The 22,083-nt window shown below is 48.0% G+C and overlaps 1 protein-coding gene and 1 long non-coding RNA gene across 4 annotated transcripts in view; one reads left to right on the forward strand and one right to left on the reverse strand.

The window, feature by feature from the left end:
- GLRA1 (glycine receptor alpha 1) overlaps positions 1-10,464 on the forward strand; it is a 66,667-nt gene extending 56,203 nt beyond the window's left edge. Inside the window, exons 8-9 of the mRNA XM_039486479.1 lie at positions 164-310; positions 10,073-10,464. Coding sequence (XP_039342413.1) covers positions 164-310; positions 10,073-10,363 — 438 coding nt within the window. The 3' untranslated portion in view covers positions 10,364-10,464. The remainder of the gene's footprint in view (positions 1-163; positions 311-10,072) is intronic.
- LOC120371037 overlaps positions 1-17,934 on the reverse strand; it is a 125,738-nt gene extending 107,804 nt beyond the window's left edge. For all 3 annotated transcript variants that reach the window (XR_005584110.1, XR_005584111.1, XR_005584108.1), the window contains exon 1: positions 17,860-17,934. This is a non-coding gene — a long non-coding RNA (uncharacterized LOC120371037). The remainder of the gene's footprint in view (positions 1-17,859) is intronic.
- Between the last annotated feature and the right edge of the window lie 4,149 nt (positions 17,935-22,083).

Genomic DNA, 22,083 nt, shown 5'->3' on the forward strand with positions numbered 1-22,083 from the left:
ACATCGGGTCCTGGACAACATTCCCTCGCTCGGTAAGACAGGTTTTAATGCCTATGAGCTGCCTCAATTGTTTCATTATCGCTTTCCAAAGAGCTTGGGGGAATAGCGAGAAGAAAGGCAGATGCTGGACCAAGGTCTCTCAGTCTCCCTCTCTAACCCACAGGTGTCCTACGTTAAGGCCATAGACATCTGGATGGCTGTGTGCTTGCTGTTCGTGTTCTCGGCTCTTCTGGAGTATGCCGCTGTCAACTTTGTGTCCCGGCAGCACAAAGAGCTGCTCAGATTCAGAAGGAAGAGGAGGCACCACAAGGTAATACACAAGTCATGCAGAGCACAGCTGGACCCAAGGAGTCCCCACACCCTCTAGAACCTCATAGGGTCACTCACGTGGCCAGCTGGATCTAGCAAGTGGCGCTCAGAGAAATCCTTTACATACAGTGAGATAGTGAGGAGGTGCAAGTCTCAGAGCACATGGCCAGCTCCACTGCTTCTGGGTTCTCCTCCAATATTCAGCTTGTACCAAACTCCTTTATTTTGTTTACGATGCCCGTTCAGGGATTTATATCTAAAAAGACAGTTCTCCCAAGAGTGACTTCCAGAGGGACTGATCTGGAAGTGCTGCTTGTTTTGATGTTTGGGGGCAGTGGGTGCGGGGTCTATCATGGAGTGGCATAACCTAGTGAGGCAGCTTACCATAGCATCAAGGTAAGTGACACATTCATTGTATCTGCCACCTTGCCGAATAGCACTACATTCAGAAGCATCTGCTGCTCGGATATACTGTGATGTTCCTCTCTAAAATACTCTTTTTTGAAAAAAAAAAAAAAAACTTAAAATGTCCTTAGCCAAGCTCCATGCACGTTCCCCATGACTGAAATCAATCAGAACATGCCTGTGTTGGGTAGAAATCTACAGCCTGCACTGGGAAGCTTTGGAACCTTTCGGAATGTGCCCACAGCAGAGATCCTATGCCACAGAATGAACTAGAGAGAGAAATGTAACAGTAGATACAATTAGAGGCAGAGGAATATAAATAGTTGTCTCAGGCTGGCTCTAAATGCAGAGATGAATAGATACTAAAGAAGCTGAGCTTAATAAGCAGATGAAAGTTGTCTCCTCCATGGCAGGTGTCTGGCCTCTCTTGAGAGAGAACAACTCAATGGTAGGTGTTAAGGTCCTAGACAGGAAGTGAGTAATTATTTCTGGAGGAGATCCCACCTTGATTACAGGTGTGCAAACAGAAGAGTCAAAATCAAACCAGATCTCACATATGTGACTCAACCAAGTGTATGTCAGTGTCTAGTACAGAAGTCTCCACTGAAAGAGAATGGAACAGCCTAGACTCTAACTAATGGTTGGTTGACTCGCTATGGTCATTAATAAGCAAGTAGTGCCCGTCGGAGCCAGCTTCCACAATTTGTGTTAGCACCAATACCTGTCCTGATCAGCGTATTCATGTAACTATATGATTTCATGGCAATGTACTTCATCAGTGTACAAGAAAAGAACAGAGGCCGTTCTGCCATTGGTGCACCATCTCATTCAGGAAATAAATCAGGGAACTTTACTTTCATCCCAATTCCACGCATCATCCCCAGCAGTTAGCACGACAGTGTTCACCTTCCATTTTCACTATGAACATTCTGGGAAGGGCAGCTGTTCCAGTGCCCCAGGACTGCTCTGAGGGTCGGCGTACAGTGGCTTACTAAGGGTTTGTAACTGCATTACAGCAATTACATTGCACGTGCACTAATCCCTAGCCTATAACCAGCTGGGATTTTGAACAGCTACGTACCTGCTAGGAAAGGGTAAGGCAAAGCTGCCTTTCTACCGCCTTCCATCTCCCCAGTGCTGGGGGATGACTTGGCTCAGGGCTGCTTTAATTTGTTTTGCCTGGAACAAGTTCCCTAGGGGCCACTCAGCCAGCCCAGGATCTGCAGAGTGCAGCATTCTCTGCACCCACCCACTCAGCACTCACTGTACAGCTTGAGGCAGGGAGTAGGACAGCATAGTATGCAGCTGGCTCTGCCGGGCTGACATCACCCAGAGATTCCCCTCTATAAGGGGAATTCCCAGCTGCCCGTTAGGGCTTTCCCACTGTGCAAAGTGGAAGGGAGCAGAGCCCAGGGATCTGACCCTCTAAAGAATGGGATTTATTTGTTTGCTGCTTTATCAGCCTGACTTGCTAGTGGCGCTGACCACTGCTTCAGACTGGGAGTGCCAGCCTCGCTCAGGGACCCCTGGCTTCAGCCCAGGGGACTTGCTATGCAGAGACCGGAAGATTTAGCACTTGGCTGAACCACACCTCTCCCAGTCTGTTCTCTCCAGGAGGTTGTCTTACACCCCCCTCTCCAGCTGGCCCGTCCCTTACAGCAGAGGAAGGCAGCCTATTAGACGAAGTGCCATGGGACTCTCCCAAGAACTGTAAACATTTACAAGACATAGACAAGAATTTAGGACCCATCCCGTTACACTGAGCCAGGCACTGTCCGGTAGGGGCAAAGAGCAGTGGCATGAATGTAATGGAATGCCACAACTTCAGCCCAGAGCTCGGCAGACGGCTAAGATGCCCTTGTAAAAGTGCCCTCAATTAACTAGAGAGACAAGGTGGGTGGAGTAATAGCTTTTAGTGGATCAACTTCTGTTGGTGAGAGGAGCAAGCTTTTGAGCCACAAGGAGCTCTTCCTCGGGTCTGGCTCTGCAAAGCTTGTCTCTTTCACCAACAGAAGTTGGTCCAGTAAAAGATATGACCTCACACTTTGTCTCTCGTATCCTGGGACCAACATGGCTACACCTGCAAACTTAATTAACCAGGACCATCGACTAAGCAGCAGTGGATTTTCAGCACCTTACCTAAATCACTGGCCTATAGCAAGAGTTCATTTGTTATGAAGAATCACCCCAGAACTCTAGAAAAATAGATCAAACCACAGACAAACTGGACTTCTAGCTACACAATGGTTCCGCACACGCTGGAGAAATTGTCACAATTTCAGGAGGCAGCATGATCTAGTGGATAAGATGCCAGGAGACCTGGGTTTTGTTCACAGCTCTGTAACATCTAGACAACCAACTTCCCGCCCTGTGCTTCGGCTTCCCCATCTGCGAAATGGGTGATAATGCTTGCTCACGTTTGTGAAGCACTTTCAGAGCTCTGGAGGAAGAATGCCGTATAAATGCACAAAGACAAGTGCTCGATGGGCCATGGGAACCAACAGCAAAGCTCCCATTAACTTCAGTTGTGCACAATCAGGCCATGTCATTTAGACAAAACTGGCACATTCTGGTTCTGAGGGAGTGAGAACTGCCTGCTTAAAACAGTCTGAGCTGCAGCCATCCAGCACGGGTGCCTCATTGTGCTTTTATCTCCTAGTCCAGATTCAAGCATCCCTTTCTACTGCATGCAGCTCGCTCTGCCGTACTGTTGACAAAATAATAATAAAAACTCTAGTTAGGTCATTTCAAAAGATCTGTTTGCCAGAGGTATTCAACCAAACACAAGGCTGCTATTAGAATCCCTGCCTAATCTTACAGCAACTTTAATTGGAACAAAGCATAAATAAAAACATCCCCAGTAAGCGAGAGTTGCACGCTCATCAAAACTTGCGGTTGATTGCATATATTCAAAGCACATTGTACAGCTGCTGGAGAACCTGATGGCTCTATCCCGGTGCCCTGACAGGTTCTGATCTCTTTCATCTAAGCACTGACATGTCACACTGAATGAAATAATGTATTAAAATGGGCAGCACTGAAGGAGCGATCAGATTGGCTGATGGGAACTGCAGCCCACTATGGCTGTACAGGTCAAAACTTGCTAGCCCTAGAGCCGTCCCTAGCTATTCTGGGGGAGGAGGCGGGGCAGGCCTCCATGCAGGGGGGGGCTGGCCCCAGGCTTCTGTGGGGGGGGGACAGGGGGATGGCTTGGGGGGCAGAGGGGAACCGCCCCCCAGCACTCACCGGCAGCACAGCTGGTGCCGAGTCACTGCACTTCCCGCCGGTGAGTGCAGGCCCAGCCCTGCTGCAGTCCTCAAGGGAGTGGGAGTGGGGCTGGGGCAGGGCTGGGACAGGGAAGGGGTGGAGTGGGGCGGGGCTTGGATGGAGCAGGGGCGGGGCCATGGGGAAGAGGTGGTGCAGGGGCTGGAGCAGCACACAGCTGCACAGGGCACCAGGAAATGTGGTGCCCCAAATTCCCTGGTGCCCTACGCAGCTGTGGACTTTGAGTATGGGTAGGGACGGCCCTGGCTAGCCCCCTTGCCTCCCCTTCATATCATGTGACCAACATGCTCGAAGGTGCTTCAGTGATGTATCATCATAGGTGAATCCAGACACACCGGCTACATTCTATTCATTGTGATTTTCATTTTACTTAGTGGCGGATGTAAGCTGGCTAGATTTCCCTGTCTGCAATGGCACTTGCCCACACAAAATTTCTTTCTGGATTTCATTTGTACCCCAGAGGTGAAAGTAAGCCGGTACAGGCCAGTACAGCGTACTGGTAAGAAAGTGGCCACCGGTACAGGCTGGTACACAGCCGACGTTAAAGCGCTGCCACGTACCATCAGAGCCGCTGATGCTGGGTGGGGAGCAAAAGGGGCAGTTGCCTCAGGACCCAATGATTTAAAAGGGCCTGGGGCTCCTGGCAGTGGCTGGGAGCCCCAGGCCCTTTAAATCACTGCTGGAGCCCCAGGCGGCGTGGGCCAGGCAGCGCTGAAGGACTGACTGGGGGAGTCTGGTCCCAGCCCTGCCCCTTCCTCCCAAGGCTCCGCCCCTTCTGGGGGCCCAGAGTCCCCCCCTTGCCCAGGAGCCCGGCCGCTCTGCGTACCAGTAAGTCCTTTAAGTTACTTTCACCCCGGTGTACTCCTAAATTCATAACACCCTCTCCCCCCAGCACGGACAAGTGTGAGAGACTCAACTAGCCCGGAAAGCTGCTTGCAGACTTATACCCCCCGAGACCTTCCATGTTGGAGTCCTTCCATAGGAACGAGAAGGGACAACTGACCTCACAAAGGGTCGCATATCTAGCCCATAAAATATGCAGTTAGTGATTAAACAAGCCACGTTTTCAGTCATGACATTCAGTCATGAAAAGGGCCTAGTCAATTGTTTTGTACCTGCAAAAAAGCATCGCTGCATGCCAGTCAGGTTGCTGAGCACCCCATTACCCAAAGAGCATGTGCAAATTGGATGGAGGCGCGTTTCTAATGGTGTAAAAACTTGGCTACGCATTTCCACAGGTGTAAATCAGGGCCAGCAGCAGATAGAGAAGTTGGCTCAATCAATGTAAGAGGGACATTTTCATTCCATTACTAATTGCAATTTGACAATGTACATAGGGACGCACTTTGTGAAATTCAACGTGCACGCGTGTGAGAGAGAGAGAGAAAGCTGGCCAATCAGGGAGCAGAAGCAATATCATATGACTAGTCACACACCACAAATAATGAACAGCAAACGGCCAAAGGCAACAAGTTGTGAACACCCCATAGACCAGAGGTCCCCAAACTGGGGGCACACCCCACTAGGGGGACATGGAGGAATGTTTTGGGGAAAGCAGCAGGGAGCGCCAGCCAGCCCCACTGTGCTCCCAGCTCTGCTCCAGGCCTGCCCCGAGCCTCAGCCCCCGACCATGGTCCAGCCCCGCCCTCAGCCCCTGGCTGCGACTCCATTCCTGGACCCAGACCCACCCCAGCTGCGGCCCCAGCCTCGGGCCCCTTACCCCGTCCCTGCTCCCAGCCCTAGGGGAATGGGGGGGCAGATGGCGTAAGAGGGGTCACAACCCTGAAAATTTGGGGACCACTGCCATAGACTGACTGTCCAAGCCCCCTTTGGCAACTACGTACTACGGTGTGTGCAGCTTTAAAACCTGTGGTGACCATGCGGTTACTGCCCCTTCAAGGTCTGGAACATTCTGGTCTCACAGAGCACTACTGACCCGTTCATCATTTGCTGGAGCTGGAGACTGAACAGGGCAATGCCAGCTTGATCCCTTTGTGGGTTTTATTCTTGTTGCTGCCATCCTCATTCAGTCAAAAAGGCCCGATTGGCCGATTCGGCCCTGGAGGCATGGCGCTCCCCAATAAAGAATAAATTCGCAGAAAATCAAGACTGGCCCGTGAATGATTCATAACGAACAAAAAGGGCTAAATTTGCAGTGACTCTTATTCAGAGTGTGTGTGTGTGTGTGTGTGTGTGTGTGTGTGTGTGTGTGTGTGTGTGTGTGTGTGTGTGTGTGTGCCTGACACACCTGAAGTGGAGATGGTAGTCAGGACTCCAAAGTTAAGACTGAGATGTGTCTTGCACCATGCACCTGATTATTAGGGGAGGGGTCTGGGTTCTCAGCACCTCTGAAAATCAGGTATACAGTGTTTGTACTGCATGCTAGTTGCATTGAGATTTCTACTTCAGTCTTCATTGAGATGATGTAGGTGTGGGCCTGCACCTGTGGCTCATTAGGTACCTGATATCAGGGCCGGCTTTAGGCCGATTCCCCCGATTCCCCAGAATCAGACCCCGCGCCCAAGAGGGCCCCACGCCTTAGGCACCTTTTTAATTTTTTAATTTTTTTTACTCACCCGGCGGCGGTCCGGGTCTTCAGTGGCACTTTGGTAGCGGGGGGGTCCTTCAGTGCCGCCAAAGACCCAGACTGCCACCGGGTATTTGAATCGGGCCCCGCAGTTCCTAAAGCCCTGCTTGATATCAGCCTCACCTGCCCTTGGAGCACATCCCTAGCTGTGCTAACTGGCAGCCATGGGTTTCTTGCTTTGGTTCCCTGCCACCTGCTGGCAACAGTCGGAAGTAGTCGCCTATCTGCTGCAAAGGAGAACATGACGGTGCTGGCTCAGAGACGCTCCATGACTTGAGAGAGGCACTGGGTCATGTGGAGGTTAAAAGTGGCCCCCACACTTCAGAAATCAGTCGCTCTAGTTTCTACTCAATGCTAATTGCTGATGCCTCAACTACCACGTAGATTAAAATAGCAAAATCCACTTGCTGGCTGATAAACCACGTTTCCCAGTGTCTCCGTAATCTAAATTTGCCTAGTAAACAAATTGGATTGGGGGGGGGAGGGTACTAAAATGGTAGAAATAATAATTCTATGAACTATTCACTTCCTTTTCTCTTGGTTCTAATTAAGGCCAATGTTACCCAGGCACAGAAATGCCCAAGGGGGTGGCACACAGAGATTTTAATGGGCTCTGCAGAGAGTCAGGATGTGTTTCATGAAGGGTTATCCCTGCAACAAGCTCAGCCTCTGGCGGGTTTCTGCTGCTCACTGTCTCCCAGATTCACTCATTCTGTGTGTTCCTGGTTTGTGTGTTATGTTGGCTCAGCTTTTCACTCCCTCCCTCCGTCTCTCCCCCCGCCTGATGGAGGGACAGGGACAAGGGGAGGCACCACCATGATTCAAGAATCCCTGTCTTCGAAAGTATCAACATAACTTCCCAAAGCAAACACGGAGAATGCTTGAGCTTCGGGCAGAGTATCTCACAAGGTGCACGTACAGCACCTAGCGTAATGCAGCCCTGATATCAGCTGGGGCCTCTAGGCTTTAATGTAAATGACTGTGAGACAGATCCTGATGTTATGACTCAATGCCCAATTCAGATCCCACTGCAGTGTCAAACCCACTTCGGTGGGGCTGCTCCTGATTTACACCAGGGTAAGTGAGAGGAGAATTCGGCCCAGCACTTAAGCAAACCCTCCCAACTGAAACCAAAGGCTGCTTTAGAACAGAGCATTTGGCCTCAGCATACCTGAGTTGATTCGCATTAAGGTTGATCCTTATTCAGTCCCTTGTTACTCCCATTGACTTCAGGAAGAAGTTTACCCCACTGGAAACAGAAGGATTTGACCCTGAAAACGTGCATTGCTAGGCCCCTATCACGCAGGCCTGTTCACTCCCACTACAGGTGCCAATTTTGGTTGGACATACTCCTGGAGGATTCATCACATGACAATCTTTCATTAAAGATTAATCTTTCATTCCTGGAGACTCCAGGACAATCCTAGAGGGTTGGCAACCCTAACTCCCATGGATTTCGGCCGCAAGGGAGATATGGGTTAGATGCTAGGAAAAACTCAAAGAGTTAAAGCAGGTGTCCAAGGGAGGTTGTGGAATCCCCATCATTGGTTGGAGAAAGACCTGTCAGAGATGCTCCAGGTTTACTGGGTCCTGCCTCAGTGCCAGAGGGTGGACTAGATGACCTCTCGAGCCCTTCCAGCCTGACATTTCTCTGATTCTAGGTGCCTTGCCCCTTGCTGATCTTCCTGACCCCAGCCCAGAGCCATGTGGGTGCAGGCTCTTTTGAATCGACATCAGGGGGCAGGCATTGGGGAAGTTTCCTTCATCTCTGATTACTTCCATCTGGGAACAACGTGCATGGTACCGAGGAGGTTTCTCATCTCCTCTCAGTGCTGGACATTCAGAAGCTTTGGGTCCTACAGGAGACATCTAGGACCACTGCAGAAAGCAGTGCAGTGATGGAGAGGAGCTCACTGGTATGGCAGGAAGTGGAGTATCGAGGAAGGGAATGTTGCTGCAGATAACGCAGCCCTGAGACAAAAGAGGAAGGATGGGCCAGTGATTAGTGCTAGCATGGGATTTGGTGGAGATGGGTTCAATTCCCAGCTTTGGACAAGCTATTGTGTGTCTCAGTTCCCCATCTGTAAAATGGAGGTGATAACTAGGCATTCAGATACTACAGCAAGGGGAGCCGTATAAATAGACACCCCCAGAAGGAGAGAAGGGGATGTTGGTGAGGGCCTACAGAAGGAACCCAGCGAGGGACGGGGAGTAGGTACATCATGGCAGTAAGTCGGACACCTCCCCAGCTTGCTAAGCTTGTCTAAAAAATAAAAGCAAGGCTTTATTTTATTTTTTGCTCAGATGTGCTGACATGCTCTTGGCTCGACTTCGTAGTTACCCAGCTGGGAGTGTGTAATTCACCCATGCCGTGCAGCTACACGCCCAAGGTAGGGGCCATCCATAAAAGACACTCTGCAAAGAAGGACTGATCAGGGCGGGGTGGGGGACATGTTTAGAAAGATCAGGGAGGAATTGGAATTGGCTGGCGCCACATCACTGCACTTTGACAGAGTCAGTCAGTCCCTTTAAAGCACAACCGGGAGAAGTTGCATTTCTTCAGAGATTTAGGGCAGAGGTTGCATGGACTTGCCGGCTGACTGTTGGATTTTGAGCATCATTAGTAGCATGGCCTAGTGGATAGTACACATACCCAGGAGTCAAGAGACCTGGATTTCTATTCCTGACTCAGCAACTGATTCGCTGTATTACCTTCAGCAAATCACTGCACAGCTCAGTTTCCCCATCTGGGAAATGGGGCCAACACCTTCCTTTGTAAAGCACTTTGTGGTGCAGATAAAAGGACTGACACCTAAGGACACAGTATTGTTGTTTAGGCATTGGATTGTGCAGCGCAGACTCTCGAGCGAGCAAGTCGCCTGGCACTAACTGTCAGTGCACTACTGAATTGCAGATGGGATGACTATTTCCTTAAATGGGGAGGAGATGAAACCGTGTCGACATATTTCCCGAGAAAGAGGGGAATCAGGGCCACAATGAGACTTAGAGGAACAGATAAAGAAACGGGAGGTGGGCTCGTTGCTAATTCCGGAACACCTGCAGAGATCTTTTCATGGACGGCCCTCGACACTGCCAAGTCCATGTAACTCCATAGGAATTCTCATGTTGCGGCTTTTACTATACGAGTTACATGGAGCCCGCTCCTTCTGGGCAAGCCGAAAAAGAAGGTAGGGGGGGAGGAGGGCAGAAGCAAAACAGGGGATGTGTGGGGGGAAAAAACACCCAAAAAAGCCAATGACTAGCCTTAAGGAAAGATAAGTCAATCCCATTTTCCAGCTGCAGCTGGATCCCCTGATTTGCATCTGTGCATAATACAGATAGCACCCCTCTATAAGGCTGATCTCCTAAGACAAAGGGTTTGTCCAATACATCAAGAAAGCTGTGTCCACCAGTGGAGAGCCTTATAGCAAGGGTGCATTGTCTCCATCTTATTTTAAGTAGAGCCCTATGATGAATCTGTTTCAGGAGGATGAAGCCGGAGAAGGCAGATTTAACTTCTCTGCCTATGGGATGGGCCCTGCCTGCCTGCAAGCCAAGGACGGCATCTCGGTCAAAGGAGCCAACAACAACAACACAGCCAACCCGGCCCCGGCCGCCTGCAGGTCTCCCGACGAGATGCGCAAGCTCTTCATCCAGCGAGCCAAGAAGATTGACAAGATCTCACGCATCGGCTTCCCCATGGCTTTCCTCATCTTCAACATTTTCTACTGGATTATCTACAAGATCGTCCGCAGGGAGGACGTGCACAACCAGTGAGCAAGGTCGCCCGGAGAGGAGCGCCCAACGGGATGAGAGGGGAGAAAGCAATCCTCTATACCCATGTGCAATAGCAATGCAGCAATGCATGAATTTAAGAATGTGGCAATATCTACTTTAAAATAAATGGGGGGGAGGGGGACTTTTAAATATACAAACTGAGGATTACCAGGGGCTGGGGGAAGGAAGTTTTCCAAAACTTGAATTGGGGGATTGCAGTGGGCTAGGTGTTTTACAGCATAGGAAGGTTCGGATTGCTACAGCGGCAGTCCAAGCAGTGTAATATATGAAATATATATTCATGCTTAATTATAATGCAAAAAAAAAAAATCCTTTTTTTAGCCTATTAACAGCTTAAATTCTAAAGCCACTGGAATGATTCATGATTCCATGTGCAGAAGATATTGCAATTATGCTTAAATCTGACTTTTGCTATATAAAGGCCATACCAGTTTCCAGCCAAGCACGCAAAAAAACATATACACAAGAGAGTCATTTATGCTTCCCTAGGTTTGGTGTCTGTGTTTTCAAGCTGGGATGGATTGGGGGAACTTTAAGGAAGAGGCTGTGGGTCATTCTTTTGGCCAAGGATTTGAAAATCAAATATTTTGTCTCTCTTAGTTAAAGCAAATATAGTCCCCATCCCCTTTAGAGACTGGCCTAGTGAGAAATCTGAAAACAGGAGGGCATTAGAAAGGGCAAGAATGTGCTGTTCCTTTTCAGCAAGCCAAAAGAATGACAATCTCAAGAGGCAGAAATTACCCGTAGCACAAGTAACAAAATTGTTTTAAAACAACATTTGTGTTTCAACCTTTTTATGCCGTATTTGGTTGGGACGGGGGGTGGAAGGCAAATGGGCAAAATAAATAGCAATTGTGTTTCGATAGAGCTTTAAAAAAAAACCATGTGTTCTAATCCTGCACACCTCATAGTGAGGAAGAAGATAGAGAAATATGTGGAATCGAGTTGTATTGGTTCAGGCTGGGAGGGGTGGGGGTGTAACTGTACAGAAAGGGCGGTCGTTATTTTCTGGCATTGCGCAGCAGTAAGAATATTGAAACTGGGTTGATGGCCCAACTATATTTTTGTAACTTTTTAGTGCTGCATTTAGCTTTGATGTCCAAGGCAAGAGGAACGAACCTTCTTTTACCTCTATTGTTTGGCGGGTTGCGGGAGGATCTGGTCCCCATGGGAGCCCCAAGGAAGCCAAGCAGATGAGGAGAAGGGAAGGCCATTAACATTTACATGGGGTGAGCAGGGGGCTTGCAGGAGGCAGGCATCCAAAGAGGGGACAGGAACGCTGGCAGATAGGCAGGTAGGCTGCCCTTCAGGCAAGCTTGTGACGCAGGCGTAATGTCAGCGTTAGGGGTAGGGATGGGGCATTTAATACAGCTCCGTTGCTGGCATCTCAAAGACGGTCTCAGGAGCAGTGCAGGTGAGCACAGTAGTTGCTGTTCTATCCCTGTCTTTGGGGCCATCTTCGATCCCGTAGCCAGGCTGCTCAGCTGCCACGGCTGTATTTTTTTTTATTTTATTATTAATTTTTTGCGCACTTTAGTGTGTGAGGTGCAAAGAGAAGCAGCGAATGGGAAAGAAGAGACAATCAGTTGGCACTGAAGCACCCGGGCTGGGTCTTGATTGCTATGTAGAGACCAGGATGCTGAACTAAGGGAGCCAAATCAGAGGTGCCTCGGGAGGTTTCCAACAGCCCTGCTCAGGATTTGCCTTTCAGCAGCTGGAAACAACTGGCCTGGGGCAGGACTGATCCATTTCTATCCATGTAGGAGGCAGGCGTTCAATTTCAGGAGTTGCATCTCTACGTGTGATACAAGGCAATGCAAAATTCCAGCCCATTTTATACAGGTGTACTGGACCAGGGATGGAATAGAGAGCGCCTCTCACCTGACACCAACTCGGATCTGACCCAGGCCACTTGCAACCAGCCATCTGATGGGAGAGTGGTGAAAGGGTTTGGTGGGCTCAGTTCAGCTCCCAGTCCGCAAGCTCATGGCACAACTGCCAGCCTTCGAGCAGAGAGGCCATGGGTGGAGGCTGAACGCAACTCTAGCATAGGCCAGATGCACCTTGGGAAGGGGAGGGACGAGGGTGGGGAAAGCTTGCCCATGGCTGCCCAGGCACTAGCGGTTCTGTGGACAGACATCAGTCTGCAGGGCTGCCGGGCCAGCCCCTTTCACCAGCACTAAATGCACTTTATTTAAAAATAGAAGAAAAAAAGGCAAAAAAAAAAAAGTGTGTCTGTTGCACAGAATAGGGCAAAATGCAGTATTTTCTAACGCCTTGGCAAGAGGCACCGCTTAGCTTCAGGGGCTGGGGTGGGGACCAGGAGTGAAATCCCAGCCCCCTTCCAGTCTCCTCCCTCCAGTCGGGCAGCATAAATCTTGTCCGTTGAGGATTTTGTTCTTCTGTCGCCGGGTAACAGAGCGTTCCCAGGAAGGGAGAAGTCACTGGAATACAAAGCAATTGGGCAGAGCCGATGTTTAATCTGAAGATGACTTTGAGTCTTGGCTGGGGACCGAGACTGCTGCTGGCTTGAGTTTGCTTGTTGAATTATTGAACCTTCTGCGGCATGAATGGCCTGTTAGGCCAGCTGTGTGCTGGGGAATTGCTCTCAACAGCTTGTCATGACCTGAAGTGAATGAGCAGATTGAGGGAATTTCTTACCTGTCTGACACCAGGGCAGACTCTGCAGCTAACACGCCCCATATCCCCACGTGATCCCCTTGAGGAGCACAGGGAAAACCCCTGCCTGCATTTGTCTGTCTTTGGTCATGTGAAATGGATTCTGGATCCATCCTTGGCACTAACATTTTGGATCCTGACCATTAAATAATGATTTTTCCCTTCCCTTTCCAAATTCTGATTCATACTCCTAGTTTGGGCTAAGTTCATCTCAGCTGCAACTCCACTGACTTCAGGGGAACTACAGGAGGGGTCAGCTGTTGTCCTGTAGGGAGAGTTCCCATCCGCACATTCTTTCTGCTGAACCACTGTGACAGCTGAGCTGTTATGAGCGGTGGTCATCAGATGATTAACCAACCAACCATATTAGTATGCAATACTAGAGAATCTCAAGCCTACTTTGTTACAGCTTTTGTTATAACTTTGTTACATCCTTTTTTGCTTTTTTCCAATTCATCCCATGTACAGAGCATGATGGGGGGTGGGGTACCCAGGTCTGGCAAGAGCCAAGCAAACATGTTTCTGATTAACTGGATTCTGATCTAGCTTAGAGAAGGGCACTGAGCAAAAACAACCCTGAGACTCTGGGGAAGTTCAGATCCAGATCTGAACCCAGGGCCAAATTTGCAGCTCAAGTTCATCTGCCATCTCCAGTCCTGTCTAGTTTGGGATGTTGGAAGAGAATAGGAGACATACATCCTGATCCTGAAACATCCTGAATGCAGGCAGACGGCTGCACCTGCATGGAGCCCCACTGACTTCAACAGGGCTCCAGGGGGCCATATCGATCCACTCAGATGGAGCACCTGGTAGGGCTGAAGCCAAACTGGGAGAGATTGGCGACTAAATTCTGGACTCAGTCACTGTGGTGCTCAAGTCAAAGTTTTGCCATTCAGTGTAAACACGATGAGGTCTCTGTCATTGCCTCCTCATTACACAGCTAGTTAATATTTATGTGCTATCTCAGTCTAAGGGCTTGTCTATCTACATGGGAAACTGACCAGCAGCAATACAGCAGCGGTATAATCATACCCCTGAATAGAGCTCTGCTGGTCACATTCCACGGCTAGAAGAGCCCTTCGTTTTTTCTACAGTACTCACCCTTGTAGTACCCAAACACTGACAACTAGGGACAGTTTCACAGTATGTTTCTACATACTGCATTTACCCCGTATATACTAAAAGAACCTGCCTGCTCTCCAAAGCATACGGCTTTATTATTGCCAGCAATACTATTGATTAGCAACAACCTTCAGGTTTCCCTGTTTGCACTGTAGGTTCCTGCCATAACTGAATCAGATCATTACTGTAGCAGTTAACCCTTTATGGAAATTGGGCTCAGAAGGTGGTTTTAAGGACAAATCATAATATTATGTAATGGCAAGAAAAACAGAGTGATCTGGGGGTAAATTTTTCAAATGAGACTTAGGCACCTAAATCTCTTTTGAAAATGGGACTTAGCCAAATCATTAAGGCACTTCTGAAAATTTTTACTCCTTGTTAACCCATTGTTTCTTCCAGACGTGGCTGAAACGGTATCACCACATGATCAGGAATTAATGTTCTCACATGTAAATATGACCATTGAACGGGAAAAATAATAGCAATATATACAGTGGTAGTAATATTGATTTTCATTTTTCCTTACTAATTTTTTTAAGTTATAATTCACAATCAAAGTCAGTTTCAGGTCTTAATCCTGCTTCATGGAAATTGGCAAGAGTTGCAGCTGTATCTTATGGTGCTGAGTAATTCAGTAAAAGTGCTTGAACCTGCAAGATGCTGAGCATTCACCTCAGATCCAGCAAAGGCACATGCTGAACTCCAAGCCTGTGAGCAGATCCATTGATCTCAATGGAAGTACTCATGTGCTTCAAGTTAAGTTTGTGTTTGAAAGCTTTGCTGAATCGGGGCCAGCATGTTCAGCTCCCTGTGGGATCGAAGCCGGAGACCACTGAGAACTTTGAAAGTTCTTCTTCCAACAGAAAATAAGTGATTTACGTGTCAAACTTTTTTTTCCCCTCTGCATAGTGCTGCTTGAGCCTTGTCAATTTCAAATCAGAGCCAGAGTGGCTCAATTTAGAATGGTCATTGTGTCTTATTTATAGTCCCAGGGAGCTGCAGGTTCTTAAAGTTCCTGGCAAAGATTCCATGCATTTCAAAATTATTATTTTTTAAAAAGAACTTTTAGGAGAAAAGGTTTCACTATGTTAAAAAAATGACTATTTTTCATAGAAATTATAAAATCATATTTTTGTAATTCTCAAACCTACTTGATTAAAATGTAGGGATCAACTGGAATCAGACCAGGGGTCCATCTACTGCAGTATCCTGACCCTGGCAGTGGCCAGTGCCAGATGCTTCAGAGTAAGGTGCAAGAAACCCTGTAGTAGGCAGTTATGGGACATAACCTGTCCATCAGCAGAATACTGTAGTGCATATTCCCAGGAAACACAGTTGTAAAGGCCACAGACCCACTGCCGAAAGCACTCTTCGTTAGTTCATAGAATCATAGAACAACAGGGTTGGAAGGGACCTCAGGAGGTCATCTAGTCCAACCCCCTGCTCAAAGCAGGACCAACCCCAACTAAATCATCCCAGCCAGGGCTTTGTCAAGCCTGACATTAAAAACCTCTAAGGAAGGAGATTCCACCACCTCCCTAGGTAACCCATTCCAGTGCTTCATCACCCTTCTAGTGAAATAGTTTTTCCTAATATCCAACCTAAACCTCCCGCACTGCAACTTGAGATCATTGCTCCTTGTTCTGTTGGGAAGCTGTGTGTCCCACCATGCCTTTATGAATGCAAACCCTTTCTTCTTTGAGGGCCCAGTCCTGCTCCCATTTCAGTCCATTGCAAAACACCCACGCAGCTCAATGGGAGAAGGATTAGGCTCTCATCCCTTGGCTTACAGGAAGCATTCAGTAGTCTCTTGTTCCCACAAGGAAGCTTTTTAAACTGTGCTTTTTGGTGGAAAGAAGCTCTAACGCTGCTCCTCTTTCTGAATAGATTTCTACCATATTTTTTAGAGAGGCACTTCATTAGTTAAAGAGATAATTAAGGTACTTGATCATTCTTGAGGGCATTAAGATTAGCACCAAAGAGGAAATTAGCATGCAATAATTTTAGGATCATTAAGGTTTCCTCTGATACCAACCAGGGCCATTACCCATCTCTCTTTCCCTCCCTTTTCTCTCACTAATGATCAGTAGCACCTTCATTGCTTAGGTTTATGCATCTCATTTTCTCAAACTAATCTATACCAGAAGGCTGTTACTTATTCCTGGGGGTCTGCAAAGTGACTTTGGTTCCTCTGTTTCACCGCTACAATTTTTCCATCAGAACACTAGATCCCAAAGTCAGCATAAAGACAAAGCAAAGCCAAAAAAATTACATTGCTTGTAAGAAAAAAACAACCTCTGATGGAAATTATATTCTGCAGAATCCCATTAAACAGCTTCAAACCAGCCTCGGATAACTAATGTGGGAATGAAAAGCGCTTGCTTAGTGCATATTCAGAGAATAATGGGCTTTTTTTAAAAAAAAGTGCCCTTTTCATGGCATGGCTTTTATTGACCCTTCTCTCATCTCCCAGAACCATTTTAGTGCATGCCTGTAAATCACAGGGTTCGAGCTTTACATTTTAGAATGCAATTAAACAGGACACTCAGTGGAGAAAAGAGAGATCATCAGCACAGGATCACCCCTCCCTTGCTCAATCGCTGGTTGTGCTGTGAGCTACGCTCAAACTCACTGTTACCTTTTAGGAATCATCCCCTCTCCCTTCCCCACTCCTGCCTCAGACCCTAGATGCACAAAGGGTCAGGACCAATCTCTCACTAACAAGGCAGATCTTTCTCTCTCTCTCACCTGACCCCCACTCCAAACACTGTCCTGGCCAGAGGTGAATGGCTGCAGACAGAGCCCTCCAAGATGACCCCTTTCATGAGGACCCAAACCCTGCAGAATGCCTCATAAGGGACCTCCCAGCTCCTAGGAGCCCAGGGCATAAGTACAGGATCCAAACTCAGATTCCTCTACCAGCCAACCCACTCACTGTCCAGATATCAAGTAATCCAACACCGCATAGGCCCATTGGCTCACTTCAGAAGCCAGTCTCCCCACAACAGAGGCTCTGTCACAGGGGCAGCTGGGGCATTGCCCAGCACAGGGCCATGAGAGAATATAATGTGCCTTCCTCCCCCAGAATGAGCCAGCCAGAGCTACTGATTTAAGGGAACAGCTCTTCCAGCTGGAGGATCAGCGTCCGGGCGGGGCAGCAGGGGTGCAGTCCTTTTTCATTAAGGAGCACTGTGGAAGTTAAGGAGAGTTACTGTGTCCCAACTGCCAGCTGCCACTGTCTCGGGAAGTGCCCTCACTAACCCTGCAGTGTCACACCTGGAAGACAGACGTGCACACACACTAGCATCACATCTTTGCACAGCTGTCTCAATTAAGGCCACGCCCACCCCACAAGGGAGATCCCACTGCCAGGGTATCACTCCTCTTTGCCAGTGTTTAAATCTACTAAGCAACTGGAAATGCCCAGCAATCTTCTCCATCCCCCTACCCTCCGGCAGAGACACCCCAGTTCACCCACCTCCCCCTGCAGAGCTCTCTGCGGATGGCCCCTCTCCCAGTTGGAAAACACCTTTGCATCAGTGAATGTGCAGATGAATTTCTTCTCTCCTGCTGATATTTCCCATTCTCTTTTTGTGGAGCAAAAAAGCCAGGGCCCTGGGAGAAGGGGCAAGAATACAAAAGGGAAAACATAGCAGCAATTAATGGGGACTTACCAGCAACTGGAAGAGCAACAGCTAGCAAAAGCACCATGCAAAAATGATCCCATTAGGGCTGCAGCTGCTGGGCTCTGCCCAATTTAAAAGGCCAGCCCCAGAAAGGCATGCTGGGTAAAAAGCTCCTACAAGCAGGTAGCCCTGCGGTGGGCAAGCTTAGCCTGGATCAGGTGTAGCTATAAAGGAAGCGCTGCTAGCAAAAAGCCTATCTAGGCTTGAATGACTCGTGGGAGATGGGAGCACAGCGATCAGAGCTCCGTCCCCCACTAGACTGACTGAACTCCCCATGGGTTGTGCTCCAGTGCTGGAGAGCCAGTGGGTGGTGATTCAGAAGTGATCCCGTGTCATGTTAAATCAAAGCCCAGTGTCAAATTCTGGCTCAGGTAGGGACATGTAGGGCCCAGCTTATCCCTGGTGTGACCCCATTGTCTTCACAGTGTGGCTGAATGTAGCCTTGTCCCTTCTATTGTTTCACACTGACTGATAATGAGCCATTGATTGATATCACCACCATATTTCACCTACATAATACCTGCCAAGGGGCATCTAAATAAATAGGATTCCTGAAGCCTGGTGTAAGACCAAGGAACACTTTCCCTCTAATTTGTTGGCTAAACTTTTCTTCCTGAATTTGCCTTGCTACGTTGGCTTCAGTTTAAGAGTGGAGGAGACACTTCTATGCCCAAGCACCCATTCACACACATGCAAAATATTACTGTGGGCCTCCACTTTCATCACGTTTTACAAAGCAAACAAATGTCCCAGTCCTGCAGGAGGGAAGTGCTCCTCCTACAAAGGTATGAGTGCCCTCAACTCACGGAGAGTTCAGAGCACCCAGGACTTTGCAAGATCAAGAAGAAGATGACACAAAAGGACAGAGGTCCCTTGATGTCGCCCCTTCTCACTCTTCATGAACTCCAATAGTAGGAAATAGAAGGCCATATTCTGAGTCTTTCAGGTGATCCCTGCTCAACACTCTCCAGGACAAAAAAAAATCTAATTCCTTACTGGGAACATTCTCTTCTATCCTGAATTAGTCATCAGCTCATCTGAGCAAGAAACATTCTTAAGCAACTAATGCCATGTATACAATACAATCCCAAAGACACCCGTGTTTTGATAAAAAGTGTTGTAACTTCGCTACTGGATCTGATAGGCACTCCATTCTGGGGGGCAAATCTAACCAAGTCACGCATCTTCATTAGGTAGGAATGTCCCAGCAATTCCATTTTAAATTTAATGAACCACTTTATTTGATTGGGCACAAAGATTTGTTACACTCTCTCTCTCTCTTTCGGTTTGGATTGTGACTTCTGGAACAGGGTGCTGAGGTGTGATTTTCCACTAGGATTTTGTCTTCACTGCAAAGCATGGTGTGTTTTCACACTGAGTTGGCTATCTGGCAGTAAAATCTAAGTAGAGACAAAGCATTTGCGTTTTTATCTGCTATATCTAATCAAGATAAAGCCAGGTGGGAAGTATAATGTTGACCTCAACTAGCTACATCCAGGTTAAAAATTACCTGTGCCTTATCACCCCAAGGGTTTTACATCAGTATAGCTAACTTGAGGTAAAACCCCAGCATTTGCTGCAGTGAAGACACAGCATAAATCTGGGCTTTTTCTTCCATACACTCTTTGCCCTGCAATTAAAATTTGATTGCAGGGCAAGGATTGTCTTTGGGTTTGGAATGAAGGCCTGATATTTGGGATTAACTATTATTAGTATTTATTATTTGCTGATGCTACAAGCGTGAGTTAAAAAGAGGAGACCTGGAAACTCGGTCATTTTCAAGAACTCCCTGCTCCCACCCCTGTACCTTCATTACAGCATTGTACCAATGTGGAAGTAACTCCAGTTTGACGCCAAGTGTTGGCTATTGTAATGTGGATCCAGCAGGAGAATGGATGTGAATGAGGCTCGTGCCATAGAGAGTGAGAGGACTGCAGCTGATAAGGTAGGGAGTTGCCTGTTTCCCTGGTGAATGAGGAGGTGTAACACAACTGTAAGCATCCTAGTATGTGATGAGAAGGGGCGGGGGGGAATGCATTAATAACTGATAAACGGGAGAGATTCTTTTTCATGCCCCATTCTATTATTTGTCTTCCACGGGCATTTAAAGCATTCAACTGGCCACTGACAGATCAAAAGGTGGACATGCCATGTGCTGATTAACAGGCAGGGTGCAGCACTTGTAGATGCTACTCTGTTTTATAGCATTCATATGTCCAGGCTTCTGCCAGTCTGCAGATCAAACCTGGTCATCGCGTACTTTACCTCCAGGGTTCTAAAGGCCGACTGCATTGGGATCCTGGGCCACACCCCTCCTGTCTGCAATTTACTAGTTGTATTCTGGGGTTTATTGTGTTTAGGTGGTTATTTAGATGGGTCTAATCCATAAGGTGGTGGAGATGAGGCGGGCAGATGTCCTAGGTGTGACATTGCACTGTTGTGGATAAACACAGAGGCAGCACTTAGAGTGCTCGTATAAAGTTCCTTGGGCCAAATTCAGTCCTGGTGCAACTTGATAGACAGGAGGCTATTGCTAGCTCCTTTGGGCAGGGATTACCTAACCACCTTCTCGGCACTTAACGAATAATTAATGCGCCAGGGCTGAACTGTGCCCGTGGTCTGTAAAACTTCCTGGTGCTGTCTGCTCTCCTCTTGCTAGGGAGATGCCAGCTACAAAGAGCACAATTCCCTCTGGACCCTGTCCAGCTGGGCTCTAAATCCTACCAATAACTGTGGTGGGGAGGATAGGACGGTGCCTGTTCATTTCCTGAGAGGTCAGGGTCTGCTGGCATTTCCACTGTAAAACCTGCTTCAGGGGACTTATAACACAACCCTGAAAAAGCCACTTCAGGCTGAAAATTTGCCATTTAAGTTTTAGCTACACAATCAGCATGTGTGCTCCCATGTGTATTTTATATACACATACACACACACACACACACACACACACACGTACGTTTGCATCTTCAGATTTCTAGAGGGACTTTTTTTCTTTTACATTTTAATGAAATTTGGCAGGACATTGGTCTGTGGTGTTGACTTGGTCCTTTCTGTATGCTCAGAAAACCACCAACAAACTCACAGAGTGTGGGCCGTGACTAGAAATAGAGCTCATGCATTTCTCCTACGCCTGTTTCTTACCTCCACACTCATTGCTAGGGGTTGGTACATCACCAATATCATCTGTCATCTACATGGATTCTGTTGGTTGTGAACAGGGATCAAATAGCACTGAGGGTCGTCTGTTAACGTGAGCTGAAAGGAGATGTGTGCTAAATGCGGCTCTGAAAATACATAAAGGAAGGATTTTGACCATGAATAGACTCTGGGATGTTAAGGCTGACAATCTAACTTCACACTGAATCCCCTCTCTCAACTCACCCTGTTGTGTCTAGATATTTAAACTCCAGCCCCTTTCCGTTAAGGAACATTTTAAGCTGGAGTTGTTTCTGGAGCTGGGGGGACATAATGGTGCTCTACGTTGCTCAGGCACCATAGGGTAAGTTAAAGACAAAACTTTGGCCTTTCCTTTGGAACATCGGGGAGGAGGTGGGGGAGAGGGAGGCTTTTTGTGCTTTCAGTGCTGTTACATTATGGTTTCTTGATACCCCCCTGAGTGACTCATTGCAATTGACTTGTAGTGTATCTGGGAAACTGTCATGAGAATCTGCTACACTTGTTTATATGCAGGCTGCCCCCTCCCCCCCATTCTGTTCGTTAGTCACATTCTGCCCTTGCATGGGGGCTCATCCATTATATTGCACGGCAGCTGGCAAAGAACTCTCTTCTTTGATAGGATGGTTAATGGGTTACCCCAGTTTAAAAACCTGGTTGTTACTAAGGTTTTGTTGGCATGCATGGTAGAGGGGGCTAAACTAATATAAACCAGGATTAAACCAGTATGAGAGCGTCTACACGCAAAGTTGCCCGGTTTGACTAAATCAGTGCCACTTCTGTGCATTTAGAAAGCCGTAAGAGTAAGTCTGCACACTGCAGAGCACCCCACCTGTGTTATCTTAGCCTGGCTGTAAGCAGCTGCACTGCAAAGCCATACTCCAGTTACGGGGCCCACACTGGTGCTGCACTCACCTGCGTCGCTAGGACTGCTAAGGACCCAGCCCATGATTCTTTGGGCTGCAGTAAGATGAGTCTTTCTAGGGTTCTCGCTCCGTGAATTGTGGGGGAACTTACCTGTCCTTCTATGCGCACGGG

The sequence above is a fragment of the Mauremys reevesii genome, linkage group 8, assembly GCF_016161935.1.
Source record: "Mauremys reevesii isolate NIE-2019 linkage group 8, ASM1616193v1, whole genome shotgun sequence".
In the NCBI taxonomy this organism is placed as follows: Eukaryota; Metazoa; Chordata; order Testudines; family Geoemydidae; genus Mauremys; species Mauremys reevesii.